This window comes from Littorina saxatilis, linkage group LG8 (genome assembly GCF_037325665.1).
Source record: "Littorina saxatilis isolate snail1 linkage group LG8, US_GU_Lsax_2.0, whole genome shotgun sequence".
NCBI classification, from domain to species: Eukaryota; Metazoa; Mollusca; class Gastropoda; order Littorinimorpha; family Littorinidae; genus Littorina; species Littorina saxatilis.
The window spans coordinates 15,176,417-15,198,871 of NC_090252.1; the positions used below are offsets into that span (position 1 = coordinate 15,176,417).

Sequence of the window (22,455 nt, forward strand, 5' to 3'; positions counted from 1 at the left end):
CACACACACACACACACACACACAGGTGTACAGACAAAATTAACTAGAGTATCCACAGACGACTGAGACGTATATATATAGGGGAGATAGTGAAAGAGCCTGAAAGCAGCCAGCCAGAGAGCAAGAGTCACTCAAGTAAAAGATCTATCAAAACACAGTCTACCACCTGGAGGTGTAAGGTCTGCAACTGATCCAAGCCTACCTGAGATTCCATGAAAGGTACAAACAGGTTCCGGGCATTCATACCACGCAGGTGAACACAGACACAGCAATGCAGCACAGAGATAGAACATCCACCACAGTTTGCTATCAAAACACTATCCACTCTTTTCCACCTCCTGAACTTTCCTTCCACAACTTTGTGTCCTCTTCAACACCTCATTCAGTCATTGAAGCAAAGTTGTTGGTAACAACTAACATGCATGTGTTTTTCAATCACTTTCAAATGTCTACTTCAGAGTGAAACTGAAAAAGAAACCAGTAGAGTCGTTTAAAGTCAATGTTGGTCTTTTCTCTTTACCAGTAATATCCAATGAATATATCCAGTTTTTGTGCAGAACTACAACTCCAACTGTCTTGTTGACTAAATGCAAATGTTATGTTCGTGTCATGGATAGACAAATTCGACTTCTAGTTGGTGTTCTTCTCAATCTCATTCTCAAGCAACTGATTCATATTTCAACTGGTAAACTAAACGCATATATTTGAAAACTACTGCAAAAATGCATTGACACAAAAAAAAGTCAAAGTGCACTGGCCACTGCCTAGACCTCAAGACAACTTGTGTTTGCTAACCTGCTGACTATTCGCATGCTATCATTTTGCTCTCACTGCTGTTTAACGCATACTGTGCAGTTGTAATTTGTGTAAAGTTCAACCCTATGGCCAGACGTTGGTTGCTGTTGGTTTCTGCACACCGGCCTTGAAAAGCAAACAGCATTCTTCAAACACAATGCACCGCCTTTGTTCTTCGCAGTGTACACACCTCATTAACAACCACTCATTAACGACGTCTCTTTCAGTGAGTGTACACCACAGTACTTGACAAAGTCAAGAGCATTTTCTGACCTTGTTTGATATGCTGTATAAACTCAAACGACAAAAATAACTTTATATCAGGAACAGAGAACAAGTTTTAAATACTACACCGGTACCACAACCATAAAGCCGAAGAACTTTGACCTTAAAAAAAAGTTCAAGCACATATATAATGTATAAATTTATATGTTACAGTTAATCTGTGAAACCAGGGAATACCTAGTATTAACTAGGTAATACATGAATTAACTGACGGAAAAAAACAGTTAATTCATGTATTACCTAAAATAGTTTAGTTAATACACGATAGAAAAAACACACATCCGCATACCATTTGCATTTGATAAAACCTCCAACACAGCACACAAAACACACACCGAGTCCTAATAGTAATACACACGGCTTTATCAAACCAACTCGGGCTAGCTAGGTCAAGAGCTATTACTCATTATCTGTCTCAGAGGTGAGGGAAAGAAGTTACGCTACCGACACCTGCATGTTTGACGAAGGGGGGGGGGTGAAAAGGGGGGGGGGGAGGTGAAAAGGAGGGGGCGAGCAAAAGTGTTGTCACGGCCGAGTGATTTGAAAGGGCAACGGTCACATTGTACCGATGGGCGGTGCAGTGGAGCGTGTACATGTACGCACGGCGCGCTGCGAGGTTCGGTGTTTTCTAGCAGTCAGCTGTGGGGAGTGTTTTGACTGAATGGATCGCACTACAGGCGCTTGAATTTGTTCGATGTGCGTGTACGTGTGTGACAACTGAGTGTGTGTGTGTGTGTGTGTGTGTGTGTGTGTGTGTGTGTGTGTGTGTGTGTGTGTGTGTGTGTGTGTGTGTGTGTGTGTGTGTGTGTGTGTGAGTATTAGTATAAATTTAAATCCAATCGCTCGACCAGGAGGGCTTATTAGTGTTACGGATTGTCCGAATTCAGCAAAAGAGATACGAGGAGTAAGACCACAAGACAGAGATACATGTAGAAGGGAAGCTCTAGCTGTAACGACAGGCCTATGGGTGCAGGCAGGTGCATTCCACACGAAAGAAACCGAAAGGAAGGGCTTTATGGCTCTAGTTTGATTTCAAATCAACAAAGAGGTCATGGTGCAAAGTCCCCAAAGAAAGCAATAACATGAATGATTTAAATTCGTGCATTGCCCCCACCCCCTTCCTCCACCTCTTTCTTTTTTTCTGGCTGTAGGCGTCTCTCTCTCCCCCCCCCCCCCTCTCTCTCTCTCTCTCTCTCTTTCTCTCTCTCTAGCTCTCTCTCTCTAGCTCTCTCTCTAGCTCTCTCTCTCTCTAGCTCTCTCTCTCTCTAGCTCTCTCTCTAGCTCTCTCTCTCTCTCTAGCTCTCTCTCTCTCTCTCTCTAGCTCTCTCTCTCTCTCTCTCTCTCTCTCTCTCTCTCTCTCTCTCTCTCTCTCTCTCTCTCTCTCTCTCTCTCTCTCTCTCTCCGACACCCGATTCCGTGCGCGCGCCCGTGACTGTGTGTGTGTGTGTGTGTGTCTCTCTCTCTCTCTCTCTCTCTCTCTCTCTCTCTCTCTCTCTCTCTCTCTCTCTCTCTCTCTCTCTCTCTCTCTCTCTCTCTCTCTCTCTCTCTCTCTCTCTCTCTCTCTCTCCACATTGTGTGCAAATTCGTAGTAAGCTTACTATTTTCACCGTTTTGTCATTTTTCTTGACAACACTTTCTCTTCCAAATATTTTGGTAAAACCAAGTAAGTCCGCTTGCTTAGGCCAAAAAAAAATTGTCTGTTTCTGGTAACATGGCTAAAAAAAATAGGGTAGGTAGGTAGGGATTTTTATTTTTATTTTTTTTATTTTTTTTTACTCCAAATGTAGACCAATAAAACTAACTTTAAAAATCGCGCAAATAGACTGGATTCACTATACATCTATAGAGACAAGACACTCAACACATTTACAAATCGTCAGCGGACTTTCGTTTTCACACGTTTTTGTTGTTCATTTTCTCACCCTGTCCTTTACCACCCAAAAAAATTTAAAAAATGTATGAGTTTGGAAAAAAAAGTTTAGGGTTGGCGCCGAAATTTAGGGTCGGTCGGGTGACCAGAAACAGACAATTTTTTTTTGTGTGCCTTAGATCTGCCCATTTTTTGTTAGATCTGATGATGGGGGGAAAACGTGGTAAAACAAAGTCCACAAAATGCCCAACAAAACCAAAACCATCCATCAGATTATTATGAAAATCGGGTTTTAAACGTAAATTAATGCTATTTATCTTATTATCTCGGTGGGTTGCGGCAATAGCGGGTTGCGGCAATAACGGGCCGCGGCAACAACGGGTTGTAACCTGGGTTGTTTGGTTTGCCTGATTTTTGTTGTGATAGACTTAGGCCACAAAAAAATAAATCTGTTTACGGTAACATAGGCCAAAAAAATAGGGTCGGTAGGTCGGGATTTTTTTTATTTTATTTTTTTTTCTCCAAAAAACCATATTTTTACGGGGTTTTTTTGTTTTTTTTTCCCCAAATGCCAAAAAAAAGTCTAGGGTCGCGCGAAAAAAATAGGGTTGGTCGGGTTACCATAAACAGACTATTTTTTTGTTTGGCCTTAGCAGTTAATATTCAGTGACAAAATGCATACTCTGCACACATGTATTAACTCATTGTCTCCCAGGTATGGCTCTATCTGACCAGGTACGATATATATATATTCGCTCATCTGGACTGTTAGCTTCAGTCGCTTCCTGTAACGTCGATCTAACGCCTGCATTCCAGCGTGTTGATACACAGTGTCTACACAGCTACTATAATTCCGAGTGACCTGCTGCAGCACAGCTGGTCTCGGCTAAAAAAAAATTGGTCAACATAGGTGGGGTAGAAAGTGTTAAAATATGACTTTCAAGATTATATAAATTTTTTAAAATGTATTTGTTTTATTTTATTTCTTGTTCAGAAGAATGCTCAGTTAGATGAACCCGATACTTGTGCGTCAGTGTCAAAGAGTAAATTAGATTCATCCCCCTCCATAGATCATGATGTGTGTACAAGACCGATATCTCACATCATCGAAAGATACCAAGACAGTTAAAAGGTTGACAAATAATTCTACAAGGTCTATATAATTCACTTGATCCTGGCCCCTATTGCAATATTAAAGTTAAGTGTTGGTGTGTGAGTGACTTGTGACATGTAACCCCCTGTCACCAATGTAGAACAAGCTGTGTGCCCCTGCACACTACATCAAGTGGGCGGTCATAGATAAGGCCAAAAAGAAAATTATGTCTGTTTCCGGTAACCCAACCGACCCTGTTTTTAAGCGCCGACCCTGAAGGTTTTTTTTCGCTTTTCGCACACACACACAAAAAAAACAAAACCCGTGAGGTAATCGGTTGATGAGACTTCACAATCGAAGAGACTTACCTCCCGTTTCCGTCGTCACGCGAAAAAAACATGGCGGCCAATTGACGCCGGAAAAAAACACACACGTAAAATGACGTTAACAAAACGTAAAAAAAAGTAAAAAAATAAAATTTAAAAAATGCATTAACAAAATTAAAAAAACGACCGACCGACCCTATTTTTTTCGGCGATGTTACCGGAAACAGACATATTTTTCTTTTTGGCCTTATCACACATTGCTGTTTGTGTTGTGTGTGTGTTGTGTGTATGTCACACTCCAAACTGCGTTTCCTAAAACTAAACTGTTAACATTGTAAATTTTTTATACATTACCAATGTTCCACTTACTCAAGTTACTGCCAGTATTTTCACAGTTTAATGTTTTTTGTTGGTCTGAAATTTGCATTTATTCTAATGCTGCTTATATTTAATTTCATTGTTCTCACACACACCCCCCCCCCCCCCCCCCCCACCCCCCCAACCCCCCCCCACCCCCCCCCCCCCCCCCCCCCCACCCCCCCCCTCAAAAAAAACCCACCAGAATCGTTATGCTCTTTTTAAAAAGCATACTGTAAACACATTTCTATAAAAAGTCTGTCATCTTGCTTACTTCGGTACAGTAAATGATAACATTCCATTTTGAGTGAGCACCATGGTACAGTTTTATCATTTGTGCATTCCTTCTTCCAGGTACTGCCTAGGTATCAATGCTTGCCAACACTAACACCAAACCCCTCTTTCCATCCTGATAATATCAGTACAATATCATTCACTGAGCCCACCAAGTTAGAAATAAGAACAAAATAAAACCAGCAACACACTGAAAAGAACCTATCCTCATATTATCAGTACATTAGGCCTAAAAAAAAAATAGGTGTGGTTACGGCAACCCAACCTACCCTATTTTTAGGGGCCAACCCCATAACTTTTTATTACATTTGTAAAAAAAAAAAAGCAAAAAAAAGAAAACGCGTGCAGAAAACGCAATGAAAGCGAAAGCGCCCGAGTCGCACACTTATTTCCCTGTCAAGTAGGTTTAATTTGTACACATTAGAAAAAAAAGTTTAAAAAAAAAAAAAAGTGATTGCCTACCTTCCTACCCTATTTTTGGGGGCTATGTTACCGTAACCACACCTATTTTTGGGGGGGCCTTATCATCCATTAAGCCAACCAAGTTTTAAAAAACACCACACAAAAACAATACACTGAAAAGAGCCTATCCTCAAAAACAGCACCTTATCCATTCAACCACATCAACAATTAAAAAAAAAAACTACCACAACAACAACTCAAACACAGCAGTCTTTCAGAGCTGACAATAATAATTGGCACACAAAAATGTCCAGGCATAATCCACCACACACTTTACTCTGTATGCAAGGTGTGGCTTCTGCTTGCGTCCCTGCTAAGGCCCCCCCCAAAAAAAAGGTCTGTTTACGGTAACATAGGCCAAAAAAATAGGGTCGGTAGGTCAGGAGTTGGTTTTTTTTCTCCAAAAAACCATATTTTTACGTTAGGCCAAAAAAAAAATAGGTGTGGTTACGGTAACATAGCCCCAAAAAATAGGGTAGGAAGGTAGGCAATCACTTTTTTTTTAAAACTTTTTTTCTAATGTGTACAAATTAAACCTACTTGACAGGTGTGCAACTCGGGCGCTTTCGCTTTCATTGCGTTTTCTGCACTCGTTTACTTGTTTTTTGTGTATTTTTTTGACAAATGTAATAAAAAGTTATAGGGTCGGCCCCCAAAAATAGGGTAGGTCGGTTTACCGTAACCACACCTATTTTTTTTTAGGCCTTACACACTTTACTCTGTACGGCAAGGTGTGGCTTCTGCTTGCATCCCTACTAACAAGATCTCGATCCTTTTCTTCTTCCTCTTTTTTTATTTTTTTATTTTTTCGCATGCACTGATGCAGGGTAATTTGCCTAATGCACATAACTACTGGTTCGTGACAGGGAAATATACAAAGAGCCTAACATTACCTGGACATGTGCTACCTGTCAATTTCACGCATGAGGATGCATAAGGTATGACATGATTTCCTTGTATTGCCAGTGGAAAGGGCTTGGGGGCTTTCCCGGGACAGTACCCAGAACCCCTTGCTGTGCTTGACCTTGATGTCAAATCCTGTTTGTTGTTGCCTGAAGGGGTTTCAGTTCACTGAGCTTTGCAACTTCAGTGCAGGTGACATTGACTCCCCATTAACTCTGCCTGTCCTATTTGAAGTTTAATTTAAAAAGTTGCCTCCCTTAAACTGCGCACATTCCAAAAGGTTTTAAACTGCCAATAATTATTTGTATTGCTGCCAAAACAGTCCTTACACCGCAAACACACACACACACACACACACACTGCCTCCCCCCCCCTCTCTCTCTCTCTCTCTCATTTTTTCTCACACACACACACACACGCACGCACACACGCACACACGCACACACGCACACACGCACACACACGCACGGTGGAGAAAGTGGCAGACACACACACTCTACACACAGTTTCTCTCCCTCTTACCACCAGACCTGTACTAACTCTTAACCATCAAACACCAACCACAAAAACCTCCACAGATCTATACAAAAGTTGACGCAGCAACTCACCTCATGACTTCTCAGCATTTCAGGGGAGAGTGGAGCAGTCGGGGTATCCACTCCGTTAGACAGCGACACACAATTACTCCCCGCTCGGAACGTTTCACCCTCAGAATCACTGTTGACGGGGGTGGGGGTATCCTCCTTCCCATCTACCCCATCCACGTAATTCTCCATCACCGTTTGACCAGACGACACGGATGACTGACTATCCTTACTAGACGACGTGGACGAAGATTGGCTCAGTTTGCTCCGACGACTCATCTCGCGGTCATCGTCCATGACAAGCCCTTCGTCGTTGGAGATCTGAGCGTTGATGTGAACGCTGAACTTTCCGTAGCTGCTCATTTCCGCTGCCTCACGATCCGCTTCGAAAGACGAGTTGAGAATCTCGTCGATGCGACTCTGGCCGACTGAAGTCGGAGAAAAGCTGGCATCTTTGGGCGAAAAGGGAGCAGCATCTTTGGTGGTGGGAGACGTGTAAGCATTGCTGTGATTGTGATCTGAAGAATTAACACCACCGGCTTTGTAGGCAGTAGAGGAAGAGGAAGATGAAGAACTCATATGTTGCACAGGAACAGACACGAACTTAGATCCAGAAAGCACACCAGACTTGGAAGGCACGTTAGATCCAGCGGAAGAAGCAGCACTAGATGCGGAGGAAGGCACGTTATTCCTGTCCAATGAAATGTGAGCAGAGCTGACCACCTGACTGGGAGACGAAGCCTCCTCGGGCACAGTAGGGGGCTGGGGACGTCGCTTTATCGTCCCCGTATCCTCAGAATTCCCAGCAAGCATCTCGTCCTCAGACGTGGAGGAATTGGACTCGCACCTCTTCATGGAGAAGGTGGACAACCCCTCCTTGTGGGGGTTGCTAGGCGACGACAGCATTAGCGACCCGTTGGTCTTGATCTTGGTGACGTTGGGACGAAACTCGCCGGAGAACTTGCGCTCCTTTTCCCCACTGGAAGCCTCCAAGGACTTTGTGGTTGTGCTGGTGCTAGAATCACCCGAGGTCCTCCTCTCTTGGTCCGCCTCTGGCGTGGATCTGTTGAGGTCCAGGAACCCGGGGGGAGGGGCAGCTCGTCTCAGCTTGAGCGACGCGACAGAGGAGGACGAGGAGGTAGCAACAGAGGTGGGGGTTGTTGGTTTTTGTCCCCCTTGTTGATGATGTGGTCCCTTGGTCTTGGAGGGCGGAGCATCCGCCTCCTGTTGGTACTCGGCACACATACGGAGAATCTCTTCCAGCCGCTGTCTCTCCATCTTCTCCTGTTCCTGATCTCGTTTGCGCTCGGTTACGATCTCCCGGTGTCTGCGTGCCAGCTCTTGCTCCGACTCGGACATCTGACTGACGTCAAAGTCCATCCCTTCGAAAGTGTCCCTGTGGGACTTGTCGCTGCCCGTCTCGCTGCCTGTGTCCTTGGAAGAGGTGGAGTCTCTGAGAGGCACACCCCCAGAGCTGTACTTGGGGGCGCTGGTGGTGCTGACGATGCTCGAAGCGTCTCCGTTGACTACTCCACGGTGTGACTGCTTTGCAGAATCCGCAGCGGGGCGAATAACGACAGAAGCGGCCTCGCCCCGATTGTCATACCTCCGGTCTCCAAGGGTGACGAAAGTGGGCCCTTGAGCTCCCGAGGGGTGCGAGAAGGTGTGAGGGACGGGGTGGGGGTGGGAGGGGGTGAGATGGAGCTGCCATGACCCGTGCGGGGTGATTGGCGGGGAGGTCAGAGACCTGTTGCTGCCGGAAGAGTCGGAGGAGCAATTGAGCGTGGACACGCTGGTCAGGGAACTGGACGAGAGACTGCTGCACGTACTGTTGACTCGCTCCCCCCCTCCCTGTAACACAGCGGCTGACACTCTCGTGGTGGCCGTGTCTCTGGAAAACACTTTCTCGCCCATGTAAGACGGGCTGGTCAGTCCAGAATACCTCACCGCACCGGCACCAGAAGAAGTAGAAGTTGGAGAAATGGGGGTGGGGGACTTGGCCGTGGGGGAGGTGGGCTTGCCTCGGGAGATCATCTCGAACTTGGCCACCTTGTTGACGAAGTCATCGCTGTCCAAAGGTTGAAGGTCGCGCGGGGACCCGGTGGAGCCGTCAGCAGAACCACGTGACAGGCGGTGGTGCTCGGCTTCCGCGATCATCTTGTCGTAGTCTGGGTTGCCATCCAGCTCTGGAAAAGAGAGTAGATCATGTTGTTATAAATGGTTATTGTATAGGAAGATTTCTCTCTGTGATTTTTGTAAGAGACAGAGTTGGTAAGTTTTACTGTACCTGTCTGTGACTGTGTGAAAGATAGGTATGGCAAGTCCACTGTTCAGTCCAGGAGAGACTCGAGAGAGAGAGAGATCGAGAAAGACAGACAAAGTCCCTAGACATAGAGAAACAACAGAGGTGGTCACGGAAACACAGAGAAAGCGTGCGTGTGTGGGAAAAAGGCAACGCGAGAGTTAGATAGATAGAGATAGAGAGACAGAGAGACAGAGACACAGAGAGAGACACAGAGACAGAGAAAAACAGATAGGGAGAGAGGGAGAGAGATAGAGAGAGAGAGATAGAGATAGAGATAGATAGAGAGAGACAGAGAGAGAGACAGAGACAGAGAGACAGAGAGAGAGAGAGACAGAGAGATAGAGATAGAGATAGAGAGAGAGAGATAGAGAGAGATAGAGAGAGAGATAGAGAAATAGAGAGAGAGACAGAGAGAGAGACAGAGACACAGATAGAGACACAGAGACAGAGAAAAACAGATAGGGAGAAAGGGACATAGCGTCTTGAAAAGATAATCGACGGTACTAATATTCCAACACAACACACACCTGCGTTAACCACATACGACCCAAAAAAAATGACGACTGAATCAAAGGGGATGAATGAAGGAAAGAATCAGTGAATGAATGGTAGCGATCAAGGTGATGCACCAACGTTTGGTTGACACCTGTAGCAACAATGCCAGCCAGCGTGTAAAAACACAGACATGTCGCTGTGTGCCTGTTGACGTACACCTACTCTCGGTGTAGCAGCTGACCTTATGACTGTAGCATGCGGAGGGCGCACACTGAACACACGTGTATTCCACACACCAACAGCTGTAGCAAGTATGTGTACGCCGTTGCATACATGTATGCATGCATGTGTACGCGCAAACATTCTCCCCCTCCCCCTCCCCCCCTTCTCTCTGTGTCTCTCTCACACACACACACCTCTATCTCTTTCTCTCTCTCTCATCTTCTCTCTCTCTCTCTCTCTCTCTCTCTCTCTCTCTCTCTCTCTCTCTCTCTCTCTCTCTCTCTCTCTCTCTCTCTCTCAACGTCACATACCCACACATTCACGCAAAATCCACACTAAAATACCTCAACAGCTGACCCAAATCTCGGCACAAACAGAACCCAGCACCAGACCTTGGCATCACACACGAGTGTCTACGTGCACCGCTAACAACAAGGATGCTTACATCCCGAACAAGTCTTTTGTCAGGAAAGTTCACAGCCACAGGAAATCCCGTATCAGCCGTATAACGCGACCTGTGTACACAACACCCCGTAGCTAGCTAGCTAGCTCTGCCGGCTTTTTACGTCAACTTGTTCAAAGGAAACGCAGTAGTAGAATATCTGTGCTTGCCCATCTCTAATCGCGCCAATTTTGATCAAGCAAACAAATAACACTAATATGGGGATGTAGCTCAGTTGGTAGCGCGCTGGATTTGTATTCAGTTGGCCGCTGTCAGCGTGAGTTCGATCCCAGGTTCGGCGGAAATTTATTTCAAAGAGTCAACTTTGTGTGCAGACTCTCTTCGGTGTCCCATAGACCAAATAGCTATTTGGTCTATGGGTGTCCGAACCTCCCCCCGTGTACACTACATTGGGTGTGCACGTTAAAGATCCCACGATTGACAAAAGGGTCTTTCCTGGCAAAATTGCTTAGGCACAGTTAATAATTGTCTACCTATACCCGTGTGACTTGGAATAATAGGCCGTGAAAGGTAAGTATGCCCCGAAATGGCTGCAATCTACTGGCCGTATAAAATTTCATCTCACACGGCATCACTGCAGAGCGCCTAGAACTGTACCCACGGAATATGCGCGATATAAGACTCATTGATTGATTGATTGATAAAACCTGCTGCACCCAAACATACCTAGCCAGTCCCACTGAGTAATCCAGAGCATTAATCTATAGTGGATATAGCCAAAGATATTCCGCTCGTAGCCTGCCTATAGGCCCTACATATCTTTCATACAACTCAGTGTCAGTTTGGATGTCAGCAATCTTAGAAAATATTCCTGAACACAACCCGTGAAGAAAGTGTAACTGGAAGACCAAACCACGTGTAAAATAATGTTTACACTGAACGAGTCATAACACACCGAGCGAGTCACTGTTCGGCCTTGAGTCAGTACCGTACTTTCACAATACACTGACTCACACAAAAAGATTGTTTCCCTGTCCGTCGAGGCAAGAGATGGAGCTAAAATCACACAAGTGTTTCAGGGTAATTATCGATACGATCCATCTGTCACAAAACGACACGTGTCCCGGCGAGACTGACGATCAGTGACGTACTGGAAATCCCACCCAAACTTCTCAGCACAATACTCGTGCAGCCCATACAATACACCCACACACCGCCCTGACAGAGAAAGCACCGCTGCTAACCGCTACATTTCTTTCGGCCGAAAACGAAGAATACACGAAGATGCCAACCCGGAGTGAACCTGGGTTCCGCTGAAGCATATCATAGGTGCAGCTCAGACGTGCTGGAAATAGCTTCATTTTCAACATCTCACCTTGATAGAGTGAGAATGTTCAGAGAAGCCGACCGAACCCAAACACAAAACTTGCATGCAGCACAGGCGCTGAAATGCTTAAAATGGATTTAGTTCCAACACGGCCAGAGCCACAAATATCCAGCAAGACACCGTCAGTGGATTTGACACACTGATGCTGTCCTACTCCTAGCTATTGATGATAGCAGCCCACATTTATTTGAAGTATGATACACACACACACTCCCCCCCCCCCCTTCCACCACTGAACAGCTGCAGTAGGTATGAACATTACAAAGAACATTACAAAGAACATCATGTTACCAGACAGCACACAAAAGAGTAAACGACAAAAATTAAAACCAAGCCATTTCAAAACTCGTGTATCTGGCGCCTCTGCCGCTTGAAGCGGAACACGGTTTACAGACAGCTACAGAAGAATAAAACAAATACAGAACTCACAGTCGAACATGCCGTATATCCGTGAAATTCACATGAGTTTTAACAAAACAAAACAAAAATAAAAACACTCACGGTTGAAAAGAGTGCGCCATGCGCGTGAAATAGACCCGTTCTACGCGGGACCACAACTTGAAGCCACAACACCGACGTGAAACCAAAACCCCACCAACATCACACGCACAGAAGAACAGCAAAGCCTTCCAGAGACAAAAAATATCTCGTCAAGTGTACACAAAATACTGCACAGCTGGCTGCGGGAGTTGTGAAGCATGAAATACACCCCACGTGTACTGCTGGCATCACGGACTGTACCACCCCACAGCTAGCACCACTGTCTGCAGAATCAACACCATCGCCCGGTGTGACGTTTTCATCTTTCGCCGTGTTGATATTTCGCTTCTCGGCCTCGTTCATCTAGTATAAACTCTAAACTGAACAAAAAAACGCCCTTCGATAGTACTGATGAGCGACCTTGTGTACCTTACATTCATGGGGCCAAATTTGTGCAACCAATTTGTTTTATTTAACTTAGAAATTTGATTCATCCTAAAATGTTTTCTTTCTCACTCAAGGGACGTAACCACTCAGTACACGTTTTCGAAGAATTCGATTTTGGGGGTGAAATCTATTACATTTTACCACCAATTTTCTTCACATGCAAGAAACTGACATGCTTTTCGTCCATAAATAATTTCACTTCTTAATTTTACCAGGAAACAACATTTCAGTCTTGAGTATATGTCGAGGGGGAAATATGTACACAGGCGAAAGATGAAATCGTGACACCGGTACTGATTGTTCTATCCCCCTATCTCTTTCCCTAAAGTCACTCCAGCTGGGGAGTTCCCCCCCCCCCTACCTTTGCCCCCCCCCCCCCTCTCTCTGTTCCGCCCACACCCGTTCCCCAGAGTTTCTACCCCAACATTCCATGATTGTGTACTGTGCAGTACTGCCTGACGCCCGTCTGACACAATGGTTGCAAGTACAACATCATTGTGCAGTCTCGACGTGTGGGGCAATATTGTGTGATGGTGGTTGCAAGTACAATATCATTGTGCAGTCTCGACGTGTGGGGCAATATTGTGTGATGGTGGTTGCAAGTTCAATATCATTGTGCAGTCTCGACGTGTGGGGCAATATTGTGTGATGGTGGTTGCAAGTACAATATCATTCTGCAGTCTCGACGTGTGGGGCAATATTGTGTGATGGTGGTTGCAAGTACAATATCATTCTGCAGTCTCGACGTGTGGGGCAATATTGTGTGATGGTGGTTGCAAGTACAATATCATTCTGCAGTCTCGACGTGTGGGGCAATATTGTGTGATGGTGGCAGCATGCTCACGTCTTCTTCACACCACCCCGGCCAAATTTATCACAACATCTCGCGCAATATAAAAACACATACGCAAACCGGCACACACGCACTCAAACACAAACACGCGCACGCACGTACATACGTACGTACGTACGTACGCACGCGCACACACGCACACACGCACACACACACACACACGCAGGGAAAGAGTGAGACAGACAGGGACAGAGGGATTCAGGGAGATAACCCAGAGAGAGAGAGATAGAGGGAGAGAGGGAGAGAGAGAGTGAGAGAGAGAGGGAGAGAGAGTGAGAGAGAGAGAGAGAGAGAGAGAGAGAGAGAGAGAGAGAGAGAGAGAGAGAGAGAGAGAGAGAGACAATACACATTACGCAAAAGACTCATATCTCACCCCCACCCCAAGAAACCTCCGCACTCCTACTCTACCCCCTCCCCCACCCCTCCTGCACCCAGTACGATAATATCTCATCTCATCACTATCTACATACAAGTGCTACAAACATCAACTGTTTGTTGTTTCACCTGCCCCTGGCGACTTTCTCCTGTCATCAACGCCTGGCTAGAAACATGCCTGGCATTTCCACACATGAACTTTGCAAAGTTGAGCGAGCCAGTTAGCGAAGCCCGAAATATCACCGGGCAAATAATCGCCAGCCCGGCAGACATGATGAAAAGATATTTATTTGTTTAAAAGGGCGAAAATGGATGTGTAAGCCGCTTTTACTTTTATTCTGGGGTGAGATGGCGTGGGCTGTGTGTATAATTGTGATCAGTTGCTACAGAAGGTGCGGGACAGGGTCACTGCGCCCTGGCAAGAAATGTTTGATCCCACAGAAATAAAAAGAAATAAAGGCGTAACATTATTTCCCTGAATCCCTGAGGGGAAAGGCGATGTTAATAGTGGTAGAGGCAAAGCCGAAAGGCAGACACCAAAAGAAAGAACTAAAGCATAAATGTGTGTGTGTGTGTGTGTGTGTGTATTTGCGTGCGTGCGTGTGTATCAGTATGTTTGTGCGTATGCACCAGTATGTATGTGCGAGCGTGTGTGCGTGCGTGTGTGTGTGCGTTTGTCACTTTGTGTGAATATGTTTGTGCGCGTGTGAGCATATGTCCATGCCTGCGTGCATGCGTGTGTGTATGTGTACACATGCACGAACAGCCACGCCCAAATTATCTCATAAGTTGATAAACAACAACCACCTATCACGCACATGTATAAGTACGTCTACCCTCTACCTCTACACGTATTTAACCAAGTTTGTGTGATAGTGTGCACGCTTGACACAGTCAACACTCATCACATCAAAGCCAAAAGAGATTGCATTGATCACAGACCCAGTCAAGAGCAAGGCACACTTCATATTGGTACACGCCCTTTGATCCCGTATAAAGTTTGCGTTGAAGAGGTATGAAAATAAACGTTAGTCCTAAAATATATTCGCAATGCAATTGTGAGGTGGAATAGTGCGTGTGCGTGTTTGTGTGTAAGTGCGTACGTGTGTGTGTGTGTGTTTGTGTGTGTGTGTGTTCGTGAGTGCGTGCGTGCGTGCGTGTGCATGTGCGTCCGTGTGCGTGTGTGTACAGAAAGAAAGAGAGAGAGAGAGAGAGAGAGAGACAGAGACAGAGAGAGAGACAGAGACAGAGAGAGAGACAGAGAGAGAGAGAGACAGAGAGAGAGAGAGAGACAGAGACAGAGAGAGAGAGAGAGAGAGAGAGAGAGACAGAGAGAGAGAGAGACAGAGAGACAGAGAGAGACAGAGAGAGACAGAGAGAGACAGAGACTGAGAGAGACAGAGAGAGAGACAGAGAGAGACAGAGAGACAGAGACAAAGACAGAGAGACAGAGATAGAGACAGAGAGAGAGAGACAGAGAGAGACAGAGAGACAGAGACAAAGAGAGAGAGACAGAGAGAGAGAGACAGAGATAAAGAGACAGAGAGAGAGAGGGAGACAGAGAGAGAGAGAGAGAGAGAGAGAGAGAGAGAGAGAGAGAGAGAGAGAGAGAGAGAGAGAGAGAGAGTACTGAAGTAAACAGAGAACATTGGACGTATAATCGGGTTTCGATGAAAAAGGAAAGGGTACGAGTTCAAGGCACCGAACCAGAAAACTCACATTTATTATGGACAGTTCAATATTCATCATCACGAACGCACCCAGTGTTCCAGGCCACATTAACAATTATCCATGAGGTGAATCTACGGCCGTCAGACGTTCTGCCCCCACCAAACGATCAAAACCCTACCATACAATGTACTTCACAGAAAAAGCGATTCTTGTGGGCCAATTCTATCCTAACATGAAATTACATCTCACTGCGTTTTGCTGAACATAATAGTTCCGGGTTATTGCGCATTGCACGACACTTGACTGAGGTGAAACTGAACCGAACAAAATCCGTACAGGGAGCACAACTGAAAGGTAAGAGTTATTGATTTAAAGGTTTGTGTTATCATCATTAGCGGGAGTTATTGTAAGAATGAGCGCTTCTGCTAGGCAAAGAAGGATAACTCTTCGGTACTTCGCCGCTGGGGGCGCGCGAATACCAGGACTCGCTTTTACTTCCGCCTGTCCGCTATCTACGCTTTCGCTTTGGACTCGTTCACTCCACGCTCAGTTCGACACTTCTTACTTTTTTCGCATCAAAACATGTCGAGGCCGTATGGTACCTGGACTTTGTCCGAGTTGAAAGCTGAACTGCGACAGCGGGATGCACGAACTTCGGGTCGGAAAGCAGATTTGGTTGAAAGGTGAGTTCAAAGTTGCTTCAGACTGAAGTTCAGTGATTTCTGTCAAGTGTGTGTCAGTTTGTGATCGCCGAAACTGACTGAGACTGACGTCGGCACGGTTTTGTAGCCTTTATTTTGGGCTTAGTTTGGAGAAAATTACTGCGGAAAAAATTAAAGGTTCTTGTTTAAAATTTAGCCCAGATTACTATGATAGTGGCACTCTTGACTCTTGTGCTGACTGAGTAGGCATGTTTTGAGACGTTCGTGAAATATTCTCCCACTCCACTTCCCACCGATCAGCTGTCATGTTCCCTCCACTGTGTGATAAGACTTAGTTTAAATTAAAATGTAATGCAGATACAGACACGTTGCTACACAAAAAAATCATAATTAGAATTAAAATTGTGAAAATCAGACTTAGCAACTTAATTACTTAGTTATAGTCATTGAGTCATTGTCATGGCCCAGTGATGCATTGAGAAATTGGACTGTCCCAGAACATAAATAACAGAAGACAATATTTTGAATATTCAGCTATATTTAGTTTATATTTATTAGCTCTACTGCTTGTAGAGTTTACATATGAACATTTAAATATGCACACATTAATTTCATACCCATTGTGTGATTTCAGGTTGGAGTTCTATGGGATGGGCTGAACAAACAACTACATCACTCCCCACATCTACCTGTACCATTAGTACACATAAAAATACCGGATAAACCCTTTAAAGGAACAGAGAAATTTACAATCACTGAGCCTCACATAAGCCTCAATCACTGAGAGGATATTTGGATAATCAACCACCAGTACATGCAAGTACACCCCAACAAGGGAAATGAATAATAGTCATCTATAAATGATTATTCTCAATCGAGAAACAAAATGATAAGGATATGGATTTAAATAGTTGTCCCCTGATGAGGCTACCTTTCAGTTTCCCAAAAAAAAACACTATACAATCACACATTCAAAGAAGTTGTCCAAACAGCTTGAAACTGTAAATATAGCCGAAAAGTACCATCTTTGGGAGAGGTACTTAGGGATCTCTGGGCTGCCAACTGCATTTGCCGGGTTTCGCAGACTCTTGATTTTTAACCCCTATTCTTTAAATTTAAGAGTTGTTGCAGGTCAGGTTAGTTTCAGTTGTTCATGGTTTACTTGTGTCACTGTGTGATGAATAAAGTGTCATATATATGCCTGAACGAATTGGTGAATGTCTGTGTGTGATGAGAGTGATAAATGAACGAAGAATTGTGCAATGCATGGATGGCATTTTGTGTTTGGGCAGACTTCTGATAATATAATATTTTTTGCAGTTTGCAGCAAAAAATAAAATTATTATCTGAACTTGATCGGTCAATTCAACTTTATCCATTAGCTGTATATGAAATATCAGGAGGATGCATAACACACTGTCAATCATTTTGCAATTGTTTAAAAAAAATGTGAGTTTATGAATTCAGAATCAGATTGCTAAGACTGTGTAGTGCTATTTGGCAGAATATATTAATCTGTGAAGAATCACTTTGATCTTAATTTGAGCATTGAATGAACTACTGTATAGCTAATATCTCCTTGTAATCTTGCAAGAATGAGCACTGAAGATGTACTGATTCATAGAGTAGGCTTAGCTCTCACTCACTGATGCATATAAAAAACTAAATAAGCACACGCACAAGACTCAGTATTCACTGCTCACAAAATCAATGCATAAAATAAACTGTACACACAGACAAATGTTAATGTAAAGTTTCAGTTGATTAATCACTAGTACAGTAATAACCAACAGTTAAACAAAGCACACAGACCAGCACAAAAAGTGAACAACAGTGATGTGCACCATTATACAACACTCAGTACAGTATATGAAATATATCTTGGCAAACAGATTCAAGCCTGCCATATCACATACTGACTAAACACAGACATTCCAGGTACTATGGCTCTGTGGTGGTGACCACAAACTAAACAGTTCCAGCTAGCAGCAGATATTTGGTCAGTCACAATGGCTCACACCTGCATAGATGAGCACAGCTATATGTGTGACTGTTCACAGTTCAGTGTACACTGAACTGACTGTGAACAGTCACACATATATTATAGCACACTCACACATATACTAAATAACCTCTGCTCATGTCTTTCAGTATTGGCGTTAACCGCTAATTACCGGTATTTTACCGGTTGAAACGAGAAAATACCGGAACAAAATTGGCTGCCGGTGTGACGTTTTCATCTTTCGCCGTGTTGATATTTCGCTTCTCGGCCTCGTTGATCTAGAAAAAACTCTACACTGAACAAAAAAAAACACCCTTCGATAGTACTGATGAGCGACCTTGTGTACCTTACATTCATGGGGCCAAATTTGTCCAACCAATTTGTTTTATTTAACTTAGAAATTTGATTCATCCTAAAATGTTTCCTTCTTACTCAAGGGACGTAACCACTCAGTACACGTTTTCGAAGAATTCGATTTTGGGGTTGAAATCTATTAAATGTTACCACCAATTTTCTTCACATGCAAGAAACTGACATGCTTTTCTTCCTTAAATAATTTCACTTCTTAATTTTACCAGGAAACAACATTTCAGTCTTGAGGGGGAAATATGTACACAGGCGAAAGATGAAATCGTGACACCGGTATGACCGACGAGGTTGATTTTTAGAACTACCGGGTTTTTTTTCGCTGGTTAAAAAATAAAATCAGTACTCTGAGTTGGACTCTTACTGGTTCCAACGACCAGCCTACCGTTTTTTTCTGGACTGTTTGCATCATTAAAGTTTGCGTACCGGTTTGAAAAAATACTAGCGCCATCACTGGTCTTTACTCAAATCGGATAATGAATTTTGGAATTTACCCATTAGTATCACTAATACATTGATCCGCCACAGCTGCATTCATATAACCAGTGAACAAAAAAGTGCAACAGGGCTTATTTGTGCCCTATGATGTTCAGGTGAATACCACTATCCCAGATGCCTTTAGAAACAGATGTGAAAAAAAAGTTTATGATTTTCTCAAGAAAACACAAATGACTGTAGTATTATGCAGTACTTGTAGAAAGAAAAGTACGCATTCATATCAAGTTAGGACACGTCTACCTCAGTGTGAGCATGCCTGCATAAAACAAAATAGCTTTGGATTTGACTAAAAGAACAAGAACAAACATTATGCATGTTTAGACACGACGTTGTTCCTGAAGTTGCAAAGCGCAAAGCACACAGACAATATGACTGTGGCCTGCTAACCATCCATCGCTTTCTCCTTTCAACATCTTTGGAAAACTTAAATCCCTTAGCTTTGTTGCAGTTCACTACACAACACTTGTTCGGCATTCTTCCGCAAAATATTATCTCTGCCGCTGTATCCCGGTCAGTGACACGACTGTGTTACCCTTCCGCAGCGAAGCGAAATTGCGGGCCCGCCGCTGGAGCACAGGCCTGATTCTCGTGCGCCACCTAGCGGTCAACCCGGAGAAGCGTGTTTCCAGCAGAAGCGCTCATTAAAAGAGATTATTGTAATCTATCAATTGCAATTGACGCTTCTCTCTCACACACACACACACACACACACACACACACACACACACACACACACACACACACACACACACACACACACACACACACACACACACACACACACACACAAAGGAGAGAGAGGTTCAAGTTGATGTCCCCATCTCAATGTGAAGTTGCCGGGTGTCACCTCAAGTCAACTCGCTTGTGTGACGTGAAGAAGGAAAGAGGAAAGAAAGTATTCCCGAGGTCTGACCCACACACTACAAAAAGGTTAACGACAGCGGGCTCTGGTTTGGGTAAGGTGAAGGAGAGTGAGAGGGTACAATGGAACCCGCCTCTTAAGACCGCCCCTGTTAAAGACCCTTCTCCCCCCTCTCCTCCCCCCCCCCCCCCCTGCTAAATCCTTGCCTTTACATATTGTCTGTTCATAACCGATGCAAACTTACGCCCGTTAAAAGACTCTCTCCGTTTTCAGAACAGACGTTCTCAGATTCTGTTGTGGTCGTTTAAGGCGGGTGCCACTGTGCCCCCGAAACATCGTCCACCCGATATCCACCCCGTCTCCACCCGATATCCACCCCGTCTCCACCCTACAAAGAGGTGTGGTGACAGAACCACGCCCCTATCAAACAAGGGCGGCGGATTTGTGGCTTTACTTTCACCACAAAAATCTCAGTCAAGGACGATGGAGAGACAGGGTGTGTGGGTGTCTCTACACATACCAAGACTGCTTTGGATTCTGATACCATAACAGCCACACTACTACTGAAACAATGTCGTTAGCATGTTAACTTCACAAACTGAGCCTTTATTGTCCTTTTTAGGTGGAATACACGTATTTGATGCAACATAATTATGATGGCAGCATTAAGGGGGGGGGGGGGTGGAGGGGGTGGACGAGACTGAGAGAGAGAAATTCCTGACACGACCAAATAAAACGTACTAAAGTAGCACCGTCAGGACAAAAACCTTCACATCCACACACACACACACAAAATGTGACGCACTATTTTTCCAATATAGATACGAAGTGCCTTGTGCTCTAGGGCTTTGTGCTCTAGGGCTTTGTGCTCTAGGGCTTTGTGCTCTAGGGCTTTGTGCTCTAGGGCTTTGTGCTCTAGGGCTTTGTGCTCTAGGGCTTTGGCAAAGCCTGGACAGGGCGCAGAACACGACTGGGCTTAGCGTGATGGCCTGTTCAACGCTCATTAGATAGATATCTCACTCTAACTGACAACATATCTGCCAGACGGTCGTTAAATAACGAAGATCTTTCTTTATTTGGTGTTTAACGTCGTTTTCAACCATTCAAGGTTATATCGCGACGGGGGAAGGGGGGAGATGGGATAGGGGAAAGGGGGGAGATGGGATAGAGCCACTTGTTAATTGTTTCTTGTTCACAAAAGCACTAATCAAAAAATTGCTCCAGGGGCTTGACCTTACTGGGAGAATGCAAGTTTCCAGTACAAAGGACTTAACATTTCTTACATACTGCTTGACTAAAATCTTTACAAACATTGACTATATTCTATACAAGAAACACTTAACAAGGGTTACAGGAGAAACAGAACCGTTAGTCGCCTCTTACGACATGCTGGGTAGCATCGGGTAAATTCTTTCTCGTCCCAACCAATATGGGACTCCCCCTAACCCGCGGGGGGTAGATAAGATCTGCGGTCTGACTTTGATCTGTGAAATGCAAGCCGCATAGATACGTGACCATGACAAGTGGTGAGCCAGTGTGAGAGAGAGAGGTTCGAGTTCTGGGTTGTGACATTTGCCGTTTGGATGCAGGAAATACCGCAGTGTACAACACACAAACAGGAATGTGCAGACAAACATCTGTTTCCTCACGGAATGACACATTTTTTTGAATAATTACATTTTTGAAAATGAAATATAATAATTAAAAAAAAAATGTTTTCAAATACATTAAAAAAACAAGTCGCGTAAGGCGAAATTACTACATTTAGTCAAGCTGTCGAACTCACAGAATAAAACTGAACGCACTGCAATTTTTCACCAAGACTGCTTACTCATAGTTTTGTCAGTCCACCGATCGTGGCAAAGGCAGTGAAATCGACAAACCAGAATAGTGCGGTAATGGTCGCGCTGAGCGGGATAGCACGCTTTTCTGTACCTCTCTTCGTTTTAACTTTCTGAGCGTGTTTTTAATCCAAACATATCATAACTATATGTTTTTGGAATCAGGAACCGACAAGGAATAAGATGAAATTGTTTTTAAATCGATTTCGGAAATTTTATTTTAATCATAATTTTTATATTTTTAATTTTCAGAGCTTGTTTTTAATCCGAATATAACATATTTATATGTTTCTGGAATCAGAAAATGATAACGAATAATATGAACGTAATTTTGGATCGTTTTGAAAAAAACCGATTTTAATTACAGTTTTCAGATTTTTAATGACCAAAGTCATTGATTAATTGTTAAGCCTCCAAGCTGAAATGCAATACCAAAGTCCGGCCTTCGTCGAAGATTGCTTGGCCCAAATTTCAATCAATTTGATTGAAAAATGAGGGTGTGACAGTGCCGCCTCAACTTTTACAAAAAGCCGGATATGACGTCATCAAAGACATTTATCCAAAAAATGAAAAAACGTCTGGGGATATCATACCCAGGAACTCTCATGTCAAATTTC

The 22,455-nt window shown here is 44.2% G+C and overlaps 2 protein-coding genes and 1 long non-coding RNA gene across 3 annotated transcripts in view; 2 read left to right on the forward strand and 1 right to left on the reverse strand.

The window, feature by feature from the left end:
• LOC138974523 (pleckstrin homology-like domain family B member 1) overlaps nt 1-22,455 on the forward strand; it is a 504,261-nt gene that overhangs the window by 424,057 nt on the left and 57,749 nt on the right. The gene's annotated exons all lie outside the window — the stretch shown is intronic.
• Nucleotides 6,993-9,223, reverse strand: LOC138972861 (pleckstrin homology-like domain family B member 2; the record flags this gene model as incomplete). The annotated part of the gene is given in 1 exon segment (XM_070345536.1): nt 6,993-9,223. A coding segment is annotated over 1 exon segment (2,134 nt), but the record flags the coding sequence as incomplete, so codon positions are not given.
• On the forward strand, nt 16,020-17,475 carry LOC138972862 (uncharacterized). The gene is made up of 2 exons (XR_011457787.1): nt 16,020-16,290; nt 16,904-17,475. It is a non-coding gene; the product is annotated as an uncharacterized lncRNA (long non-coding RNA).